This window comes from Aspergillus tubingensis (assembly GCF_013340325.1).
Source record: "Aspergillus tubingensis WU-2223L DNA, scaffold_8, whole genome shotgun sequence".
Classification (NCBI taxonomy): domain Eukaryota; kingdom Fungi; phylum Ascomycota; class Eurotiomycetes; order Eurotiales; family Aspergillaceae; genus Aspergillus; species Aspergillus tubingensis.
The window spans coordinates 3,656,681-3,678,242 of NW_023336282.1; the positions used below are offsets into that span (position 1 = coordinate 3,656,681).

The 21,562-nt window shown below is 53.7% G+C and overlaps 6 protein-coding genes across 6 annotated transcripts; 3 read left to right on the top strand and 3 right to left on the bottom strand.

Annotated features, from left to right (window-relative positions):
* Window positions 1-288: 288 nt before the first annotated feature.
* AtWU_07507 (putative polarized growth protein (Boi2)) lies at window positions 289-3,443 on the bottom strand (the record flags this gene model as incomplete). Its single annotated transcript, XM_035502616.1, has 3 exons — window positions 289-3,074; window positions 3,146-3,289; window positions 3,386-3,443. The coding sequence occupies 3 exons, from the start codon at window positions 3,441-3,443 to the stop codon at window positions 289-291; spliced, it is 2,988 nt and encodes a 995-aa protein (XP_035358509.1).
* Window positions 3,444-6,252: 2,809 nt separating this feature from the next.
* On the top strand, window positions 6,253-9,912 carry AtWU_07508 (MIZ zinc finger domain protein; the record flags this gene model as incomplete). Its single annotated transcript, XM_035502617.1, has 1 exon — window positions 6,253-9,912. One exon carries the CDS (start codon window positions 6,253-6,255, stop codon window positions 9,910-9,912), a length of 3,660 nt encoding a protein of 1,219 aa, XP_035358510.1.
* Window positions 9,913-10,965: 1,053 nt separating this feature from the next.
* Window positions 10,966-12,774, bottom strand: AtWU_07509 (NLI interacting factor-like phosphatase family protein; the record flags this gene model as incomplete). The annotated part of the gene is made up of 4 exons (XM_035502618.1): window positions 10,966-11,688; window positions 11,747-11,976; window positions 12,036-12,623; window positions 12,684-12,774. The coding sequence occupies 4 exons, from the start codon at window positions 12,772-12,774 to the stop codon at window positions 10,966-10,968; spliced, it is 1,632 nt and encodes a 543-aa protein (XP_035358511.1).
* A 558-nt stretch (window positions 12,775-13,332) lies between these two features.
* Window positions 13,333-15,548, top strand: AtWU_07510 (putative nucleoporin Nsp1; the record flags this gene model as incomplete). Its single annotated transcript, XM_035502619.1, has 3 exons — window positions 13,333-15,086; window positions 15,148-15,271; window positions 15,342-15,548. 3 exons carry the CDS (start codon window positions 13,333-13,335, stop codon window positions 15,546-15,548), a joined length of 2,085 nt encoding a protein of 694 aa, XP_035358512.1.
* Window positions 15,549-16,141: 593 nt separating this feature from the next.
* On the bottom strand, window positions 16,142-16,705 carry AtWU_07511 (uncharacterized protein; the record flags this gene model as incomplete). Its single annotated transcript, XM_035502620.1, has 4 exons — window positions 16,142-16,181; window positions 16,253-16,318; window positions 16,392-16,457; window positions 16,572-16,705. The coding sequence occupies 4 exons, from the start codon at window positions 16,703-16,705 to the stop codon at window positions 16,142-16,144; spliced, it is 306 nt and encodes a 101-aa protein (XP_035358513.1).
* Window positions 16,706-19,730: 3,025 nt separating this feature from the next.
* artA (14-3-3 adaptor artA) lies at window positions 19,731-20,780 on the top strand (the record flags this gene model as incomplete). The annotated part of the gene is made up of 5 exons (XM_035502621.1): window positions 19,731-19,791; window positions 19,875-20,181; window positions 20,259-20,500; window positions 20,556-20,626; window positions 20,679-20,780. 5 exons carry the CDS (start codon window positions 19,731-19,733, stop codon window positions 20,778-20,780), a joined length of 783 nt encoding a protein of 260 aa, XP_035358514.1.
* Between the last annotated feature and the right edge of the window lie 782 nt (window positions 20,781-21,562).

Sequence of the window (21,562 nt, forward strand, 5' to 3'; positions counted from 1 at the left end):
AGAAGTAGAAGAAGAAGCGAGGATGAAACGGCGGTGATCAGTGACGCGGCCCGCCGATCCCCGTCGCTTATACTGCTTAGAGAAATATAATGATAAAGACTTCACATTCAACATTCACATCCATATTACATCCTACATAGTAGACAGACAGACAGGCAAATAGGTAGACTCGTTCACATATGAAAACATTCAAGCGGGGTATATCACATAAAACGCCAACCAGGCTGCGGTAAAAAGCAATACATCACACATATAAGCAAATCAATCAATCAATCAATCCTCCATAAATTACTGCGAGTTCCGCTGCAACCCAGGAACTGACACCTCGTCCATCGCGACCGGACTCGCCGATCGATGCTCCTCCGCATCCACATATACCGGCTCTGTCTCCGGATCCATGGACACCCCCTGGATTAACAGCCCTTGGCGATCTTGCTCCAGATCCGTCAAGCCGTCCTGTGCCTCCGTCTCTGTCTCGGGAGGAGCCACATCCGCTGTATTAGGCGATCCAGTCATCAGCGCTGGAGGACGTTGGTTCATCAGCCGCGCCTCCTTGAGACTGATCGTACGCTGCTTGTTCGTTGTCTCCACCGGCAGCGCCATGTCCCGCTCAATCGTCGCCTTCATCAACGCCGCCATCCACAGTCGACCCTCCTGCACGTTGTCAACTTGGAAGTAATGGATGGCTGGCTTAGTAAACTGAACAGTCCGTGATGTCCCTGACTTTGGCGGCACCAGCTTGAAGAAGAACGGCCCTTCACCAGCTCCCTTGGTCGCCCGAAGGGCCTCTGCTGCAGCCTTATCGGAGGAAGCTCCATCCCCCTGGCTCAACTGACTGGCCGGAGTCGGCGATGCGGTCGATCCCGTGATGGTGGCATGGAGGGCCACAATGGGATCATTGTCTGCGCGCAACACTCGATGAGCAGTTATGTCAATTAAGCCACGCTCCTCCGTGTCCTGTTCCGAATAGTAGTACGACAGACGCCGCCCCCGCAGGACAAACAGACGGGGTTTCCACGTCGTCATCAGGTTGGAAGACCGCTTCTTCATCCACCCGAAGTAATCGCATCCGACCATCTGCTCCTGTGGCGACTTCTTCTCCAGCCCGCGGATATACGCGCTCGTGTCTTTCTTGGACTTGACACCCGCCTTGACGGACGGCCGGGATCGAGGCCACAGGCCACCCTCGGCGGTCTTGTTAGACCCATCGGTGCTGTGTCGCTCCGAGCTCTTGGACGTCGAAGGGGTGGTCGACCCGGTCCGCGCCGACGGATCGTTGTCCCGAACGGGAGAGGCCGGCGGCGGCGTCGACGTATCAATTCCCTTCGGCGCCACGTCAGACGAAGCACGAATTCCCATGGCACGCCGGAATTTCGGTCCCGCACCCTTGAGCTGAGGCAAAGGTACCCCGGACGAGCGCGAGGAATCGCTGTCGGACTTGCCAAACAGCGGACCAAACAAGCCTAACGCACCGCTGGGCCGATCCTCCACTGCGGAAGCGGGCGCTGATTGCTGTCCTCGGCGGTCAACGATGCGAGTGCTCAGACTGCGGAGACGGCCCTTGGGCACCGGGCTGGTGTGCGATTTGGCCGGAGGGTTCATCTGCTTGACAGACTCCCGAATCGAGTCCATGCTGCCGATGCGCGAATGGCGCTTGCCGACGCGGAGCTGGTCATTCGTCATGTTGGATGCCCGAGAGTCCGCACTGCCCGCAGCAGATTGACGTTTCTGTAGGCGCCGGTTCTTGCGCATGTCTCCCTCGGGCCCCGAGAAGTAGCCCCGGTCCAATTCGTCGGTGACGGAGACAGCTGGATCAGACCCATTCGAGTTGGAGGGGCGGTGACTCAACTGGGAAAAGAAACCCATGTCCTGCGGATGAGACGTGCCGGCTGCAGTTCCAGGTCGAGGAGGCAGCCGCTGAGCGCCGCTGGCCAAAGTCCAGCCGCGATCGAACGAACTGCGCTTGCCGATGCCTGGCGACCCTTCCAGAGCACCCGAGTACCGGTTCGTCGTGTCGATGGACGAGTGGCGTCGGGAGTGGTTGATTTCGCGGATGGAAGCAGCCGATGGTCGGCGAGAATGGCTCACGTAGTTGGGTGTCTGCGGTGTGATCGGCGAGCTGGTGTTGCTCTGCATACTGCTGCTGACCAGGCGGGGGTGCTGAGTGCCGCTCGACCCTCGCAGCGTCGGGATCCTGGGCAGGAGCGGGCCGGTATGGCTGGCGCGACTGAGTGTCCGTTCCTCTGGAGGAGCGGGAACAGCAGCCACTGAACCGCGAGGGTGGTGTTGAGACGAGGATTTGACACCCTTGATCTCATCCTGGAATGCTCGAATTTTGTGCCAGGTCTTCAAACGCCGCCCCATGACGCCAAAATCAAACTCCTTCATGAAAATAAAGTCCTGGTTCATGTCAAGTAAGACATCGCCCGTGATCTCCTGATCCTCAAAGATGCCGCAGTGTTTGTCCTCGATACCCCATTGCCGCAACTGCTTGGCCGTTTCTGCAGGCGTCCACTGCCGGACCTGCTCTTCACGCGGCTGGTTCTCTTCTTCCTCATCGGTTTCGTGCCCATTGATATACGACATCCGGTGCTCGAAGTGGCTACTGTACTCGCTGGCCGAGTCGTTCATGTGCTTGGATTCCTGACCAGCCACACTATGGCGCGGCGTGCTCAGATCGGTGATGTGCTCGTCGATCACGCTAAGCGTCTCGTTCATGACGGGACTGTCCTGGCCATTGGCATGGTGGCCGTCCATGGTCTGTCGGATTGACTGTTGGATATCGATGCTCATAGTGGAGGTTGGTAGAGGAGAGGAACTGGAGCGGTTCTGCTGTTTCGGAGAAAGCGCTGGGGCGACAGGACCCCCTTGCAATTCTGGAGCCCGCAGGTCCGAGGCACTGGTATGGCGAGAAACATGCGGGGTGGATTCGCCGCTCTGGGGAAATGAGAAGGAGTCTGTGGCTTCCAACTGGCTCGATTCGGAATTCGTCCCGGCCTCTGAGGCCAGTGCGGTCATGCCATCGGCATCTAGCCGCTGTCTGGTGGGAATCCTCGGGGCAGTAGTGGTGTAAACTGGAACAGAAACAGAAGTTTCCAGTAAGTCACATGCGGTCGTGCGGATTATAAGCGCTCAAGTTTCATACCTCCTGGGAAAAGACCAGTCGAGCCCGTATTCAAATCCTTGCCTAGGTACCACCCATCTCCAAACCCATCATCCAGCTCCACGAGCTCAATTTTCTCTCCGCGGCGCAGGGTGAGTTCATCAGGGCCACGCGCATCGAAATCATCTGGCACAAATGGTTAGCAAACCAGCCGGAATGAAGATAGACAGGGCGGGGGTCGCACACAGCGACCAAGATAGGGAGCAAGAAATTGCTACTTACGAACGACGAGAAGCAGGTCGCCAGGCGTTACCCCACGAGGAGGCGTTGTGAGAGCCATTGTGTACCCTCAGGTAGTTGGTCGAGGATCGCGAGAAAGTGGAAGCGAGGATGTGACGGAAGGGGGGAATGACGAAAGGGAGGCCGGTTAAAGCGCCCAAGTGGGGGGAAGCAAGCAAGAGAGCGACAACACAGATGGGAGGGGAGGAATTGCGCCGGACATGGGGCAAGCCGCCCTCCCGGGTAATTTAATAAAGCAGAATTGGGGACGGAGATGAATGAATGAGAGGCGATCCAAGTCCAGAGAATGGAGGTTGGGTCAGAGGAATGTGACTAGACAAAGTTAAAGATTGACGGGGAGAAGGGCGGAAAGGAATCTGGCACGCGGCGAAGCGAAGATGGAGTAAAGTAAATGAGGAAGAACAGGTAATGGGGTTCCGGATTTTAGCTAATCGATGGAAGTGGAAGGAGAAGTAGATAGTGGGTGGATAGTGGATGATAGTGGATAGTAGGAGGAGGGTTTATGTTGAACAAAGCTTCCGTCGACGAGGGTTTCGAAGGATTAATTAAATGAAGATGGCCAGAGCTTCTTCGGTGAGGATTGATGCAGCGCTGGGAAGCAGGCTTTGGCAGGGCGATTCGCGGTCTGACGTGTAGACGACGACGACGACGAAGACGAAGGCCGAGGAAAGGGAGAGAGGGAGTACAGAAGAGTACTAAGTAGCTGTAGCGAGGATGGACAACCGCAGCAGGTGAAGCCGATAATAAGACAGCGACGATCCCCGCCGGTCTGAACTGCAACCCGCAAAGCAAATCAGATCACGGCCGCAGACTTGCAGGCGCTAACAAAGGCGGCTAGTTTTTGGGGTGGATCGGTTTGGAAAGGTTGATGTATCCGAGAGAGGGAGAAAGAGAGGAAAGGAGATAGATAGATAGAGATGAAATGAAGTAAGAAAAAAGGAAAAAGGGAAAAAAGAGTTCAGAGTATGAGTGAAGGGAAAGGGAGAGAGAGAGAGAAAAGTCTCGATGCAAAGTAAACCATGGAAGCGGGGGATACGGACAACCAAATAAATATCAAATCGTTACCGGTTTGGGCAGAACCAGAACCAGAACATTATTATTATTATATTATGGACTACTAAACGACGACGACGACCACCACCACACTTACTACTATCTACTTACCACTAACAAATCAGCCTGTCTTTTCAAATTTATGAGCAGCATCATCCTTTCCCCCCATCAGGCACCACATTCATTTCACTGGCACTCACTACAGACCAAGAAGTATGAAACAGACTATGAGTGGCATGTGCTGACTTGTTCGCTGTCTTGACTGGAGCCAACGGATTCATTCCGACAACTGGCAGCCCCTTCTTCCGGAGAGAAAGTGAGGCCATTGCCCGGTCAGGTTGAGTTTCGCCTTATTGACAGGCTACTTGCCAGCTACTCCTACTTTCTATGGTGTCTACTATGAAGCCTTGGGTCACTGCTAAGTAGACGCTTCTTGCTTCTTGCTCCTCCCAACTAGTACTGCGTACTGTATACACTACACAGTATGGAGTACTACTACTAGTAGTCTAGTTGGGAGACGATGGGTCCCAAGGACACCAATGCTGTATCTCTCTCACTCTCATTGCCTCTCCCTCTCCCTCTCTTGATTCATCTACTTACTAACTTACTAATTACTACCACTGCCCAGGAATAGAAAAAGAAAAGAAAAGAAAAACACACTACCCACCGAGCGAACATGTTTTAGTTCCCATGGCCTCCCCTGCAGGATCGACATTCCAATGCTCGGATCAGTCACGCATCCGGATGGCCAACGAGTCGATGCATCGCATTCAGCGCCAGTCCATTGCCTATTTATAAACAAACAGGCGGACAGGTCGATCGCAGGAATCCTGTGTTTTCGCGGTCTGATGTATTCCTCTACTACATCTTCGTACGACTTCCCTTTACAATGGAGTACTAGTCAGTACAATAGACTAGTCAATACACTCTCTCCACCTGATTCAGATCAGGAATGACTCTTCTCTTCCAGTTCCATACGTCAATCCTCGATTCGATGGCATGCTGGCCTGCATGGCTGCTGCTGCTGCTGCTGCCCTAACACCAGAGGCCAGATCACGCTCCTACTATCCCCAAAAACCTTGTTCAATCACACTCACTCACAGTCCCTCTTGCCCTCGGCATTCACCCATTCATTCATGTCCATATTCATGCTCATTCGTGCTCATACCTGCATCCGTAAGCCAAGCTGGATTCTGGGATCTCCCATCATCGCATCATCAATCATGCACTGGGATAACCTTGCTTGTTGAATTGTCATTCGCCCTCCCCCCCCCGTACTTTGTGTCGCGATTACTTCCCATCGCTTCCCATTGATCTATATACTTTCTCATCACTATAGCCATAGGTACATCTATCACTACTTTAAATTAAGTGGGAATCTCTCCTCTTCACCCCTCCACCCAGCTCAAAGTATACGGGTAGATCGCGTCGCCGTACTTTTGTCCCGACTAAAATCTCATGCAGTTATTGCAGTAAGTACGGTAGAATTTTATCGTATTCACTGCTTTGTATACATCTATATCTCTATATCTCCACTGTACATCCACATACTTTCTCTCCCCGAGGCATTCTCCCCGAACTCAGCGGCATCTTCTTTCCAAGTCAAGTGGAATCCCTTCCTAGTCGATGCTGGCTGGCGCGCCTATTCGGAGAAGAGGAGGAGGTTCTTCGAGACGCTTCCTTTGCATTATCGGCGCCAGGACATTTCCATTCCTTTTTAGCTTTTCCTCTCTCAACCAGTCCTCCACCCCACAAATTACCTTTCCATCCTGCTCTCTTCCCCGGAAAATGCCAGGATGATTCCGCCCGGTAATCGCCGCGGCGATCCCGCGAATCTTGGCTTCAAGTCAAGCAATTCAACTGCCCATTTATTTCTAGGAGGCGTGCAACGATCCTGGATGCGTGGTGGTGCAGCAGCAGCAGCTGCTGCTGCTACTGCTCCTCAATCTCCCCACCTCTCTTCCACCACCTCGACATCCTCTTCCAGTGCGTCTACGACCGATTCAGCTGCTAGTATTGCGAGTGTTGCGACAAAGGGTACGGCTTCTACGGCAACGTCGGCTGCTTCGGGGCCCCCAGTTGGGAGTCCACGGCAGACGCGTCGGCGGGAAACGCCTCCTCGTGAGCCGCCCGTCGGCCTCACTACTACTACGGCAACCTCCACCTTCACCTCCACCGCCGCCTCATCTTCGCCCTCTTCCTCCACCATCACCTCCTCCGCCGCCGCCGCGAACCCTTCCCCTCTTCCTCCCCTCGGTCCGATGGCTCAACCTGACCCTCTTCAGGCCATCTCGGGGTCAGACGGGAGGAATGAGAAGGAAGCTCAGCCGAATCGCGGTGCCCCAATTCTACCCCCGCTTCGCAGCATCACCACCGTCATCTCCTCTTCGACTCCATTAAACTCAGCGACGCCGACCCCCGTGACTGCTATCCCCCCGCGGACTTTTCAGCCCAACGCGCTTCCGTCCCCCGATCCCACCCTTCCCCGTTCGCATGCCAGCCCGGTCAGTGCCATTGATCGCCATGGAGGAACGATCGGACCGGTTGGACTTGGTTCCTCCCTAGCAACTCTGCCTTCCCCTCCGACGGGAGATACCCCGCCAGTGTCTATAATCAATCGGCCACAGGAACCACTGTCCGGCGGACTACCGACACCTGCAACAGTAGCCAATACCGTCATTCTGCCGGAACCAGTCCAAGGGGGCACCGTCACGCCCAGAGATCAATCGCAAACAGCTGGCAATGCAGAATCGCGACCACAACTGCCTGGACCTGGCGATCCTTTGGCGCGTCCTCAAACGGGCTCCTGGATAGGCATACCAGCATCGCACCTGTCTCAGGATTTCCAGCAACCGCCTGTCATGCGACCGGTTCCTATGTTGCCTATAGACCGGACGCTGTGCAAACAGTGGCTGGAGAAGCTGGAAACTTTTGCGGCTGAAGCGACTCGTAACAAGATAATCTCTGAGGTCATTGAGTCGCCGCGGGTTCGCCTGCTGCAGAGCGCCCTCCTGGACAATGACCCCGTCTACCTGGCTCTGCACCAGATGTATTGCATGGCATCCTACTCTCCCTCAGAACTGCGCACATTGCCAGGCTTCGGTCCGGAGCAGGAGAGAGGATTTGCCGTGGTCAAGCAGCTTCTGGTGGATAACCGCCGACTTTCCGGAGATTTTCTGCTGTTCTGTGTGAATTTCCCGGAACCAATGCAACAGCTGCTAGCCCTTCCCTGGTGGCGGGATGCTTTAACGCAGGTCATGAATTCCTTGGTCCTCCTCTCTCAAAGATGGGACACTTTTGAGCAGATTACGCGCAGGCGTGGTCTGCCGCCATTAATCGAGGAAATCATAATGACTTTCGACATCCGATCACATGTCACGCAGTACAACATCTTCCTGGCACTGTATCGTCGACTTCCTCTGCAGAACGGAGAGCACAAGCTTTTTGACATCTTCAATCGAGACGCCAAATACACAGATGAGCGTTTGGACTCTCCCAAGCCAGTGTCGGCGTTGCGCGCCAAAAAGGAGAGAGACATCATTCTCTCCATGTATCACAAAGAACTCACATCCACTGCAAATCAGCCTCACATTCACTCGCAACCGGTGGGGTCCCCCCGAGGCGCACCCCCTCACCTCCCTCAGCATCCAACATCAGCTGTGCCCGGATATGAGCCAAGGAGGAGCTCTCACGTTCCGATGCCTGGAAACGGACCTGTTCCTGCTCCAATGGCATATCCCTCGCAGACATACAACCCGCATTCGCCTCGCCTGGTTCAGATGCCTCACCACCACCAGCTCTATCACCACCATAATCCTCCTTCGATGAGTTACTCGCCACAAGTGGTGCCTTCGCAAGCGCAAACCATTCACCCGAGCCCCGTAAATACTCGTCCGCAAGGCCCAGTTCCCCCACAAACAATGTTACTTCCCTCGCAAGTAGCGTCGCCACACTCCGCCGGCGCCAGCGTTCCGACAGTAGTAGTCCCCTCAACAGCGGCTACTCCTGGTCTGTCCCCTCTTTCGCATGCCCCTGCTTCCGCTCCTACTCTCGCCTCGCCTCCTACTCCAGCTTCGGCCCCGGCTTCAGCTTCGGCTCCGGCTCCGGCCCCTACACAACGACGGCGTGGCCGCCCCTCACGCTCCACGCAGGCGAACAACCAGACCCCGGCGCAGTACAGGCTGATGCCGCAGGGAAGCATGCCAAATCAGGGGGCCCCTCTTCCCTCTCCTTCGTCAATGGTCACTCCTCTTTTGCCTCCGCCAGGTCCACTTCCGCCGTCAAACCCACGACCTCATTCGCTGCGGGACGGACTGCATCAGGCCCATCTGCGTGGTCCTGTCAATCGACTTGTCACTCACACTCCTGCCGGCCCGCAAGAGACCCCGCTCTATCAATACTTTGACTCCTTCGCTGCCAAACCAACTCTGCTGGGCCAGGGCCAGTGGGATTGCCGCTTCGACTGGACGTTCAATCTGACCAAGTCGGACGTTGAGCGACTTGCGAAGATCGACCAAAATGGTGGTAAGATGCAAGCCACCCGTTTCATGACAAACGGCCAGCGAATTTATCGCCTGCGATGTATTCGAATCAATCCGTCAGCAAAGACTATAGACGACCACATCTGGTGCACTACCGAGACATGCTGGCCCAGCGTGGTTTACATCTTCGTCAACGAGGTGGAACTTTTCGCCCGGCGTCGGCAGCACAATGGCAAAGATATACCCCTCGAAATCACGGAGCAACTACGTGAGGGTCCCAATACGGTCTCCATGCACTTCCTTCGCAGCCCGGCCGAGATGAGGAATCATCTATATGCTGCAGCCGTCGAGATTCTCAATATCTCTGACCTGGTGTCGGCCTTGGACGCGGCGCAGATCCTCCCTGCGTCGGAATCTCTGCAGCAAATTCAAAAGAGGCTCACACCCAATCCCGATGATGAAGTCAGCATTGTGAGTGAAGACCTGGTCATTGATCTCGTCGACCCCTTCACTGCCCGCGTCTTCAACCGGCCTGTCCGCGGTCGCTTGTGCACTCATCAAGAATGCTTCGATCATGAGACCTACATCACCACCCGTGCTTTGAAGTCAGGGCGACGTACCCTCCGAGAGGACTGGAAATGCCCTATCTGCAAACAAGACGCGCGCCCTCAGATGCTCTTGGTTGATGGGTTTCTTTTCAACATTCGCGAAGAACTGTCTCATACGGACCGGTTAGAGAACGCACGCTCGATCCGCGTCAAAAGGGACGGATCTTGGACAGTGAAGTCAGACACTGGTTCATCCACAGACCAGACCACCGCGAGTGCCGCCGCCCCAACGTCTGTGCCCCCCAAGCGTAAATCCAGTGATTCAGCGGCGTCTATGTCTCCTGCGTCGCAAAGGCCCAAATGCGAGCGCACAACATCCGACACTCTCATCCGATTTTCCGAACCAAAGGTGATCGCATTGGATTAGCGTGCGCCTGCATGCTTGTCTTTGTGATTCTATGGAGGAAAACAAAATTGCCTTTTTCTTCGTTCCAAATTGATACCAGCATCATTCCTTTCTTCCTACTTTTTTTTTTTTCCCTTCTTTTTTCTTCTCATGGTTCTTTGCCATTCCCTTAGCCAACTGCTGTTGATTTTCCTTTCTCCACGACGCTACTTCCTAGCGTTGAGTCCTGTATGAGATACCCAATTTTTTCTTTTGCACGATTTGTACCTAGATAGTTGCCTGTCTTCGTCTTCAGAACCTCTTTGCTTGACTTTTCTGATTTCTTTCAACAAGTTGTCATGCCATGGGAGGTTTAATCTAGGGCGTTTGTTTGTACCTAGAGGGCGGGGACCCGGTGTCCTGTTGTTTCTAATTTCCCTTCTTCTTGTGCATACTACTTTTTTCAAAAGCAATTCGGAAACCGATGCTGGTTGTCGATGATTTTAATTTCGGATTTTTAAGCAGTAACAAGTAGTTCTTGTAAATGGTAAGAAGCTGTCTGGACAGAGCTGTATCATACCACCATCCGGTACGACCTGGTAGTATATATATAGCTTACCACTCAGTACCGTACTATCAGCCAAGTCAATAGTCCGATTGTACTACCTAGAACAGTTATACTAGTTCTGCCTTGCTTCATGTTCCGGTAACACCTATAGCAACCATACACACAAAGATGATATATGTTACCAGTAATGAGTACTTATGGTTGTGTCTGCAAAGCGACTGGACCAGTCATAGCACGGCCGTGACAACAACAGAATGAATAAGTATACTAAGTAGAGACTGTATTACTGACTTGACCGCTAATTACCTGCTATCCACAAGTGCGAGCAAACTACTAACACACATGAGGATGCAGTCCATACTTTGATACTGCAGTATAGTTGAGAGATAGATGCTGAATGTAAACATATGTATAATCATTAAATTAATAGTCATATTTATAATCGATCTATCAACATCTCATCACAAGACATCACATCACATCGCATCACATCACACAATCATCACAGTCACAGACAAGGACAACACTCACTTCCGAACTCGTCTAGCATGACTAACCAAATTCTCTATCACGCCTTCAAACGCCTCCTTTTCACTGACGAGTCCGTCCAATCGTTTCAACCAGTACTCTAGTACTGAGCTTGCGCGTAACGTTGCCGACTCGAGTTCCTGTACATGTCCGCGGAGTTCTCCGTCCGTCAAGCCGTCCAGGGCTGCATCGGTCGTTGCGCACAGGCGGTGTACGGCCGGGAGATCCAGTTCAGGTGGCGGGGAGGGTTCTCGTCGGCGAGAGGTACGGGTTCTGGATTGTTGGTTGGGGCCTGGGCTGCCGGGGCCACTTTGTGTGCTGTCGCGCTTGGCTGCTAGGCTTTGGGAGCGGGAGTGTGCGGTTGGTGGGGTGGATGAGCGACGTGTGTCGTCGAGGTTGACGGAGGGGAGGATGAGTTTCTTTTGCTTGGAGGCTGGGAGAATCTCGTCGAGGTCGACGGGCACGCCAAGTGAGACAAGGAAGAGTCGCCGGATGCGGGACTTCACCCAGTTTTGGGGCTGAAGTGGGGGAGGGGCCACTAGCTGAGACCAGAGGGAGAGGGAGCGTTCAGTGCTGAAGATGGCGGTGGGGTTGGGGATCGGGTCGAGGGGCTGCAGGCTGACGGTGTCTTTGGTGCTGGGGAAGAGGCGGTCGAGGGGGTCGGAGAGGGTGGTGTGAAGGTCTGCAAGGGAGGGAATGGCGTCAAGGTCGAGGAGCGGGGGCTGGAAACAAAGTTTAGCATTTCTTGCGTTAAAGGTTTATACTAGAGGGCGTGCGCACGACTGAAGGAGGTGTGGGAGGCTGCGAGGGTTGTATCTCTGCTGGTTCGTCCTCGACAGCCTCCATGGGCTCTTGGAAGCCATCGTCGAAGTCGTCAAAGTCTCCAAAGTCGTCGTCTTCTTGCTCCTCGGCGAAATCGTCAAAATCATCCGCACCGGTCGTGTCAACGGCTGCGGCGTCATTTACTGATGATTCTCGGCGGGTGTGACTTCGATGGCTTGCAGGCGAATCTGAATTGGTCAATCGTCCCTGAAACTTCATGTCGTAATTTAACCGAAATCCGGCTTACCTGGTGCATCGGGGACGGTCTCGGTGTGGTCTGGCTCCGGATCAATCGGCTTTGGCTGGTGAGCAACAGGACCTTCTTCTTCGACATCGTCCTCGTTGGATTCCACGCGGGAGAGTAGCGTCTCCGGAACAGGGGTGTCGGCCGCACTGGCCTCGAAGGACCCCGGTATGGGGGACGGTTCATCTGAATCTGAATCCGACGCCTTCTTCACCACATCGGGCACTGCATCTGCTTTTCTTTTCTCATACGCTGGGGTGCCGGGAATATCGCCATGACTGGGTTGGTCTAAGTCGACTTTCTCAACCACTGTCCGCGGAATTGATGTCGGAGTTACAGGCCGTTCGCCGCTCGCTGAAGCGCTTCTGCTGCGTGAGCCCTCCGGAATAACTTCAATCTGGTCGGGAACGGCATCCTGGTCCCTGATTTCATAGGCAGCGGTTCCAGGCACCTCCCCATGCGAGGGTTCCTCGTCGACCTTCTCCACACGGGTTAAGGGGATAGGGGAAGCGCGGCCGGAGGGCGGGTGGGATTCAGGGCGTTGGTGGCCCTCGCTGGCGTCTGAAAAGTGTTCGTCGTCACTGTTCGTAGCTGTAGATGAGATGTTAATTCCGAGCCATTGGAATCCCAGTGCTAGACTGTGCTGCTTACTGGAATCCTGAGCCCCCGGGTCTTCCAACTCCACGCTCTTCCTCGGGGGCTCCAAGTATGGACTGGACGGACGGGAAATCCGTTCGGACATCAGGAGCAATCAATATTGGAAAATTGTATATCATGCAGACAAGGACGCAGAGGCTCGTGTAAGAGTCTGAGCCCGAAAAGCCAGGGGAGAATGGATATGAAACGGGGGGACGATGCTGTCCTTCTGATCGTCGGGTTCGATGTGAGTCTCGAACGTGGCCTGAGGCACCCAGAGGCTCAGGCGACATCATCCGAGGCAGTAAGGCACCAAGGCGGCAGGTAGTCTGTCATAGTGTATGTTTTAATGCCTCAGGCATAAAGCTAGCCGCCAGCCGCGACAAGCGCGGCCCAGCAAAGAAGATCAATCGACCTCCAATTCATAGTTCAAGACATCCACTGTCGATTGCTTTGCCTGTGTTTGGACGAGCACGGCGCGACCTTTACGCTCAGCCCGAATTGACTTTTCTGTCTCCATAGGGCATCTTATCTCCGGGCGCAGTAAGTGTTGGTTCGCTTTCACCTTCAGCTCATCTCGAAACCCGTCCCGACTGACTGTTTTGTCTTTTTTTCCCACCTCCAGGGCAGCCCTGTTAATCCCCGTTGTTATCCACCCAACACCATGTCCAACCTCTTTTCTTTCGACTCGGCCCCTGGCGGCGCGAACAAGGGAGGTCTTTTTGGATCTGGTGCTACGAACACTGGCTCAAGCGCTGGCTCGGGCACACTCTTTGGAAATGTAGGAGCTCCGACGAGCGGCACTTCTTCGCCTTCTTTGTTCGGAGGCGCAGCTGGCAGTGGAACTGGAGCAGGCACTGGTACTTCGTCGCCTTTCAGTTTTGGAGCTCAGAGCAAGCCGGGAGCCACCGGTCAGACACCGTTGTTCGGCAACGCATCACAGACTCCCAACAAGTCGACCGAAGCTGGTAGCTCGGGGCAGACAGCTACGAGCGGCCTCTTTGGAAATGCCGCAAAGCCTGCAGGGGGTCTCTTTGGCAACGCTACTTCTACGCCCGGCCAGACAGGAGGTTCTTTGTTCGGCAATGCCTCGTCCACAACGCCCGCTGGTCCTCCTCCGCAGGGCGCGACTGGCCAGACGCAGACGCTCTTTGGACAGGCAGCACAAAAGCCTGGCGGTCTCTTCGGAAACGCGACCTCGACTACCTCCACCACCTCATCGGCTGCCCCGTCGTCTACTACCGCTACAGCCCCCGCTACCACTACCCCGTCGCTGTTCGGAAACGCAAACACAAACACCACAACTTCTACCTCCAACACTACGCAACAGCCTTCAACTGGGGGTCTTTTCGGTGGGGCGAACACAGCTCAGAAACCTCTCTTTGGCACAAATCCGGCGCCTTCGACGGGAAACAGCCTCTTCGGAAACGCCAAACCGGCCGCAACAGGCACCAATGACAGCACTCCAAACACCCTCTTTGGAAAGGCACCGGGGGCGCCATCGACGACGACAACCCCCGCCGCAGGAGGAGGAGCTGGTGCGCAGACATCTTCTCTCTTCAAGGCCCCATCCTCTGGAGCTGATGCCACCAAGCCAGTCTTCCCCTCTCTGGGAACTCCATCCTCGACCCCTCAAACCTCCACAACTCCAGCTGCCTCGTCCGCTGCGCCACAGACTTCCTCTCTCTTCCCAGCCCTAGGTGGAGCGTCCTCGTCCGCGACTCCATCATCCACATCCGCTCCCTCTGGAGGCTTGTTTGGCGGTGCTCTCGGTGGCGCTAAGTCCACAGCAACAACCGCACCGGCCACTACAGCTACTGCAGCTCCCGCGACACAACCCGCAGCAGCCACCGGCGGCCTGTTCGGTAAGCCCGCGGAGACCACCCCGTCCACACAGCCAGCCAGCACTGCTGCCGGAGCCACTTCTGCCACGACGGCCGGCGACAAGCCCACCCTGACCGCTACCTCGGGCGCCACTTCTTCAGCGACCACCGGCACAGCAGGCGCAACCGGCACAACCACCGCCGCTGGCGGAATTGGCCTTGGTGCCTCCACCGCTGGCCCTACCCCCCCTGCGCAGTCCCGCCTGAAGAACAAGACCATGGACGAGATCATCACCCGGTGGGCGACAGATCTGACCAAGTACCAGAAGGACTTCCGCGAGCAAGCAGAGAAGGTAGCAGAATGGGATCGGATGCTGGTTGAGAACGGCACCAAGGTGCAGAAACTGTATGGCAGCACGGTTGACGCCGAGCGCGCGACCCAAGAAGTAGAGCGCCAGCTGGCGTCCGTCGAGGGCCAGCAGGAAGAGCTCAGCTCCTGGCTCGACCGGTACGAGCGTGAAGTGGACGAGATGATTTCGAAGCAAGTTGGACCGGGCGAGACTCTCCAGGGACCTGACCAGGAGCGTGAACGGACGTACGTTTTCAATAACCCTTTGTTTAACCTTTGCTATGGTGCTAACAGCATGATAAAACAGATACAAAATGGCCGAGAAGCTCTCCGAGCGCCTGGATGAAATGGGCAAGGATCTGACCAGCATGATTGAAGAAGTCAACGGCGCGTCCTCGACTCTCAGCAAGACGAACAAGGCTGACGAGCCGGTACGTATCATTCTATCCCCTTCTCCCAAAGATCCTTAATGCTTATGCTAATGAATGAACGAATGGATAGATCTCGCAAATCGTCCGCATCCTCAACTCCCACCTCGCGCAACTGCAAGTCATCGACCAAGGCACCAGCGAGCTCCAGGCCAAGGTCGACGCCGCACAGAAGGCCGGCCAGTCCCTCTCATCGCGGTTCGGGTATGGTCTGGGTAGCTCTACCATGGGCGGTAGTGCGGCGGATGATTTCTATCGCTCTTATATGGGACGTCGGTAGTTAATTGACTTGAATGTGAAGAGAGGATGTGGATTGGGTTTCTGTAAACAAACGGTTACGGGATGGTTTTTCTTTATTAACTAGGATTGGTTGTTAGTTTCTATTTTACGTCTTATTCTTTTTCTACTATTGTTGTTGTTCCATGCTGCTGTTGCTGTTGTGCTGGTGGAGTCTTGCGATGCAATGCAATGCAATGCAATCAATACAATGAAATGAAATGGAATGGGAATAATGATAATCGCCATGAATGTGTGTGTTGGTAGATATTCCGGCTATGCTATGTATTATCTTGTACAATGTAGAGAGGAGAGATTACATGTTTTGTGTATGTAGGTAGGTAGGTAGGTAGGTAGACACAATATGTGATATCATATCAAAAAGACATAAGGTTGTGTATCCACGCTGGTAGTGAATCTGTCTGGTTGATCGATTTGATTTGATTCGATTCGATTTCGCTCGGTATTCCGATAATAGTAGAGTAGAGTAGAATAGATAGGTATGTGTAGGTAGGTAAGGTAGGTATGGTAGCAAATCATCACATCATCCATATGATAGGGACACAAAGAAGGGAAAGAAAAAAAGATATTAGGTATCTAGTTCTGCTCGCCGCCCTGGTTCTTGGTGAACTCGTCACTATAAATATAATTGTTAGCTAGCTATACACCCAGGTACATGACCGTATGGTAGAAAGACAGTAAACATACATGTGCTTATCCAGCTCATCAAGGTGCTTGCGCTGCTCGTTGAGCTTGGCCTTCAGGGCACGGAGCCTATACATTACAGATCATTAGCTTTCCTTCCCTTCAGATATAGTATGAGGGGGGTTTGGTCAGGTATACGCACTTCTCCATCTCCTTCTCGTGAACATACAAGTTCTCCTGGGCGGCTTCACGCTTGGTGAACGAGTCACTGTTTCAATCAGTTAGCGTTAGGTACTGGTGATGATGATGATGATGTCATATGCTTCTACTGCATAGGACAGTAGGTATTGATGAGACTATGTAGAGGGTAGTATTAACGCACGCATGCTGAGAACCGCCCGGCCGGGGAGCACCAGTATCGCCAGCACCCATTCTGGGAGCGAGAGCAGAGAAGGAACGAGTAGTGGTGGTGGTGAGGAGGCGGGTAGAGGACTTGGTGATGGATTGGCGGAGCATGGTTATGGTTATGGAGTTGCTTTTGCGGTGATGGATGGATGGAAGATAAGGTAGGTAAGTTATGGATGAAAGGTCAGGTGGTTGTCAGATTCGTTGGATGGATGGATGGGAAGGTTCAATGAGGAGAGAGAGAGAGAGAGTAGTAAGACTGTCAGGTACTTAAGAGTAAGTGTTTAATGCAACCGGGTTGGCAGGCTATGATTACCTAAGGTGTCGAGACCGGGAGCGGATGACGTCGTTGTTGGTTGCCGGGTGGGATCATGGAGGGATCATGTGATGTGGTGAGGTGAGTCAGCGGGTGGTCTGGTCAGGTGAGTGTCAAGTGACGGATGCCTAATTTGGTAGGATTATTATTATTGTTATTATGGGGGCGGTGTTGGGATGTTGAGATGGGAGACGGACTTGGAAGTTACGCGCATTATCATTGATCCTTCCATGGTATGGTTATTTTATTACTTTTTTACTCTGTACTTAGAGTCTAAGTTGTGTATCCAGTTGCAATGAGAGTTGCCTCTTCATTTATCTATCTTCTGAGGATGCTAGGCAAAGGGAGCATTCCTGCGAATCCCTGAATGACGATGATATGCGGATTATAGGATCGCCTCCTAATGAATAGTTCAGCGCCATCATTACACAGTAATATTCCCCGAAGTTCCAGAAGCAATCCCTTGACCCATTTCAATCAAGTCATCAATCAATAATCACTAATTTAGACTCCTCGAACTAGATAGATAATATACTAACTAGATAGAATAGACTGGTCCCGAGCGCCGTCCGACGGTTAGCAACTTATCGTCTTTGATTGACCCTCTTTTCCCCCTTCCAATAATGATCCGCTGCCAATCCATCTGGTTCGGCGACGGTCTGGGATCTCAGTGGTGGGCGGGACGATTGGCGGAGGTGAAATAGGGATGACGCTGGGAGGGCCCACCGAACCACACAAAGCCAGACCCGACAGGATGAGGAGAGATGAGAAGAAGAGATGGGCGTCAAGACTTGGACACTCAGGAGACCAATCTCAGTCTTGGGGTTGGATAGATGGATGGATGGAGCTGATGGTCTACCTCTGATACCATTGTCTGTAACGAAAATCTTCTTTTGCTGTCTATAGTACATTCCCAAAGTATGCCATTGGATGGGGTGGCATCATAGAAGACAGCCATGATGTGCAAGTTTCTGGGATAGGCAGCGTCAGTGTACGTAGCTACTCACAGACAAGGCAGGCCAGAAGAATGACCGGCGGGATTCTTTCGGATTCTCTGCGTCTCTACCCCGTGAAAGGTAGGTCTGTCTCCCTCCAGTGCCTCCACCCCCCGTCACAAGAGGAGGAAACCCACTGGAGAGGGTCAATAATTCCTGTGATTGATTTCTTGGTATTATTAGTAGCAATAATCGTTCAGTAGTAGAATAAGTAAGTCGGGGCCGGGATCGGGGAAAAGGTTGGAGTGTGTAAGACCGACTCCATCATGGGCTGGCCATTTGGGTTACTTGATTTTAGGGGGAAGTAGTGGTGAGTAGTGACAAAAAGTATGGGGAGGCACAGCCCGGAAGCATTCATAGTATGATGATTAGTGTAGGGAGGACTGAATTGGAGAGAGATGATGATGATGCTGCTGCTGCTTGCCATGAGGGATTCCTGGCCAGCAAGTAGTGACCGCCAACTCTGGCTGTCAGTCCTGTCTCCTTTCTGGCCGAGTCTCCCACCCCCTTCCGGCAGGCCAATTCAATTCCCATTTTCCCTCTTCCACTGCCTCTCCCCTCTCCCTCTCCCTTCCCTTTCCTCTTCCTTCTCCTCCTTCTCTCTCTCTTTCTTCCCCTCTTTCCCGCCTAACTAACTTCCCTCTAACTACTACTGCTGCTGCCAATCCTGCAACTTTCTCTCTCCATCCTCTCTCTCTTTCTCCTACTACTTTACTGCCACACACATTCTCTCCTCGGTCATTCTGACTAACTCAACTCTCGTCCTTTCTCTCTCCTCTTGGTCCGTACTTTACCCTTTTCCCTTTCCATCCGCATCCACATCCACACTTCCTTCTCCCCCCCCCCTCCCCCTGCTTAAGTCATACTCCCACCCCCCCATTCCTTAAATTAAAAAAGGAAAACAAAAAGACCAGGACTCGACCAGCCCAAATCTTCCTCCCCCAATTTTGTTCCTCCATTCAACTCTACTTTCCTTCAATTCCCTTCTAACCTCTCTCTCTTTTCTTCCTTGTCAGACTATAGAATACACCTTTTCCTATCTGTTGCTTTATCTCAGGTAAGCCTTTCTCTTCGTTTTCCTTGCCGTGTCCTTTCCCCCTCTCTTCCGCGTACCAGACAATCCCAATGCCCATCCCCCTCCATCATCGTCATCCGCCGCTTTCCCCTCCTTTTCTGGCCGCGATCCCGATCGCAAATGGCGGGGTGTTGGCGGCTGGAGGCTCTGCATGTTCAGGACTTTATTCCGGACATGGGTACGCGCGCTGAATGGCCGAGTCTGGTTGGGAAGGTTGAGAGGGTGTGAGGAGGGATCCTCCTCGTTCCCTCCCACCCCCCCTCCATAACCGCCCGTCTAGACTGCGCTCTGGGAACGCAACGCACGCAGGCAGTCCACGGCTAGCTGAGTGGAGGATCCGGCTGAATCACCACCCGCTGTTACCAAGCCTCCCCCGATCGTCGCAATGCATCCTGGTCTTGGGGGGTGCGTAATGATTAGGGGTCGTGATGGCTGGGAAATTCGACTTGTTTTTTTCTTCCTCCTTCAACGGCCCTCATGATGCTGGGAGACCTGATACGTATGACGGGGATTTCCCGGCAAACCAGGGAAAGGAGGGGAGGCGTTATCGCTTCCGTGTTCCTTGCACCACTTGACTTCACAGCCTCACTTTTGCCCTGTGACTGCCTCCTGCCCCTCGCTTCTCTGCACTATCGATTCTGCTCTACTGTGGCGCTTTCTCCCCAGTCGCCCGCACTCTATATCCGGAAATCTATTTATTCGCATTCTCGCCCACTAACATCTCTTCTCTCATTCAGATAATCTTTCACAATGGGTCACGAAGATGCTGTCTACCTCGCCAAGCTCGCCGAGCAGGCTGAGCGCTACGAAGGTGCGTCGTTGTCCCTCTCTCCGACCGCCCACTTTGCGGCTACGAGTCTCGTCTCATACTAACATGGCCGCCCTGTTCCACAGAGATGGTCGAGAACATGAAGGTCGTTGCCTCCGCCGATGTAGAGCTCACCGTTGAGGAGCGGAATCTCCTGTCTGTCGCCTACAAGAACGTCATCGGTGCCCGTCGTGCGTCCTGGAGAATCGTCACCTCCATCGAACAAAAAGAAGAGTCCAAGGGCAACGAGTCCCAGGTCTCCCTCATCAAGGAGTACCGTCAGAAGATCGAGGCTGAGCTGGCCAAGATCTGCGATGATATCCTCGAGGTTCTCGACAAGCACCTGATCCCCTCTGCCCAGAGCGGCGAGTCCAAGGTCTTCTACCACAAGATGTGCGTTGCGACCCACGCTGTTCCCACTCTCGATGCGATCGCGATCCATGACTGACGTGTTTCTTTCCGTCTATTAGGAAGGGTGACTACCACCGTTACCTCGCTGAGTTCGCCGTCGGCGACCGCCGCAAGGGCGCCGCCGATGCTTCCCTCGAGGCCTACAAGGCCGCCACTGAGGTTGCCCAGACCGACCTTGCTCCCACCCACCCCATCCGTCTCGGTCTCGCCCTGAACTTCTCCGTCTTCTACTACGAGATCCTCAACTCCCCCGACCAGGCTTGCCACTTGGCCAAGCTCGCTTTCGACGATGCCATTGCTGGTACGTGTGGACGCTACTGCTTGACCGTCGAACCGGAGGCTAACAGACATTGCAGAGCTCGATACCCTGAGCGAGGAGAGCTACAAGGACTCCACCCTGATCATGCAGCTCCTCAGAGACAACCTGGTAAGTTGATGCGGTCGCATTCATGTTTTTGGATCATGCTAACACTCGGTAGACTCTGTGGACCTCGTCCGAGGCCGAGCCCGCCGCCGAGGCGAGCGCCCCCGCCGAGAAGAAGGATGAGGCCCCCGCTGAGGGCGAGAAGCCCGCCGAGTAAATTCATTAAAGATGTCAAAGGACTCGCGTCCGGACTTGGATAGGGTCGGCCGGCCGACAATCTGGATCTTAGGCTCAGAAGGCCCGGGGTAGGAAGAGGATGATGAAGCCATTGCGCGCTTTGGGGTTCGTTCTATCCGGCGAGCCCGGAAGGGATGGGGCTTTGTCGGCCATTCACTGGCTGACAGGTCATGAACTTTGGAGTCATGCATTGGATCTCGTCGCCTTCTTCGTCCCTGCTAGTCTTTTGGTGGCGTCGTTTGATGCCGTCAGTGGTCTCGGTCTGGTCTCTATGTCCTCGGATTGTCGCGGGGCTTCCTTTTATATCTTGATGATTTCGATTTTTGCCTATTGTCGCAATTCCCCCCAAAGAATACCTTTCCTTGCCATCCACCCGCACTTCCACCCTAGTCAGTTCCCACCAGGACGTTGACTCTTGCTTCCCGAACTCTCTTGGTTTTACCCACCTTGTGCCACGTACGGCGTTTGTTTGTCGCCTTAGCTGAGTTTAGATCTAAAGCCCGGCAGTGGCTAAAGAAATTTGAAATTTATGATTAAACACGGACATTCGTAGACTTTTCCACCGAACATGATACAGAAAGAAGAGAGGATGAAAGTACGAACCAAAAAGCGAACCAAATCCCGACCAAACCCATTCTATGAATAACCGACATGCATGCATGCATTCATCCAGCCATACTTTCCATCCCTCGCGGATACTCCGGACTCCCCTTCCGGGAGAGTCTGTATGATATTTCTGTATTGCATACAACGCACATGCAT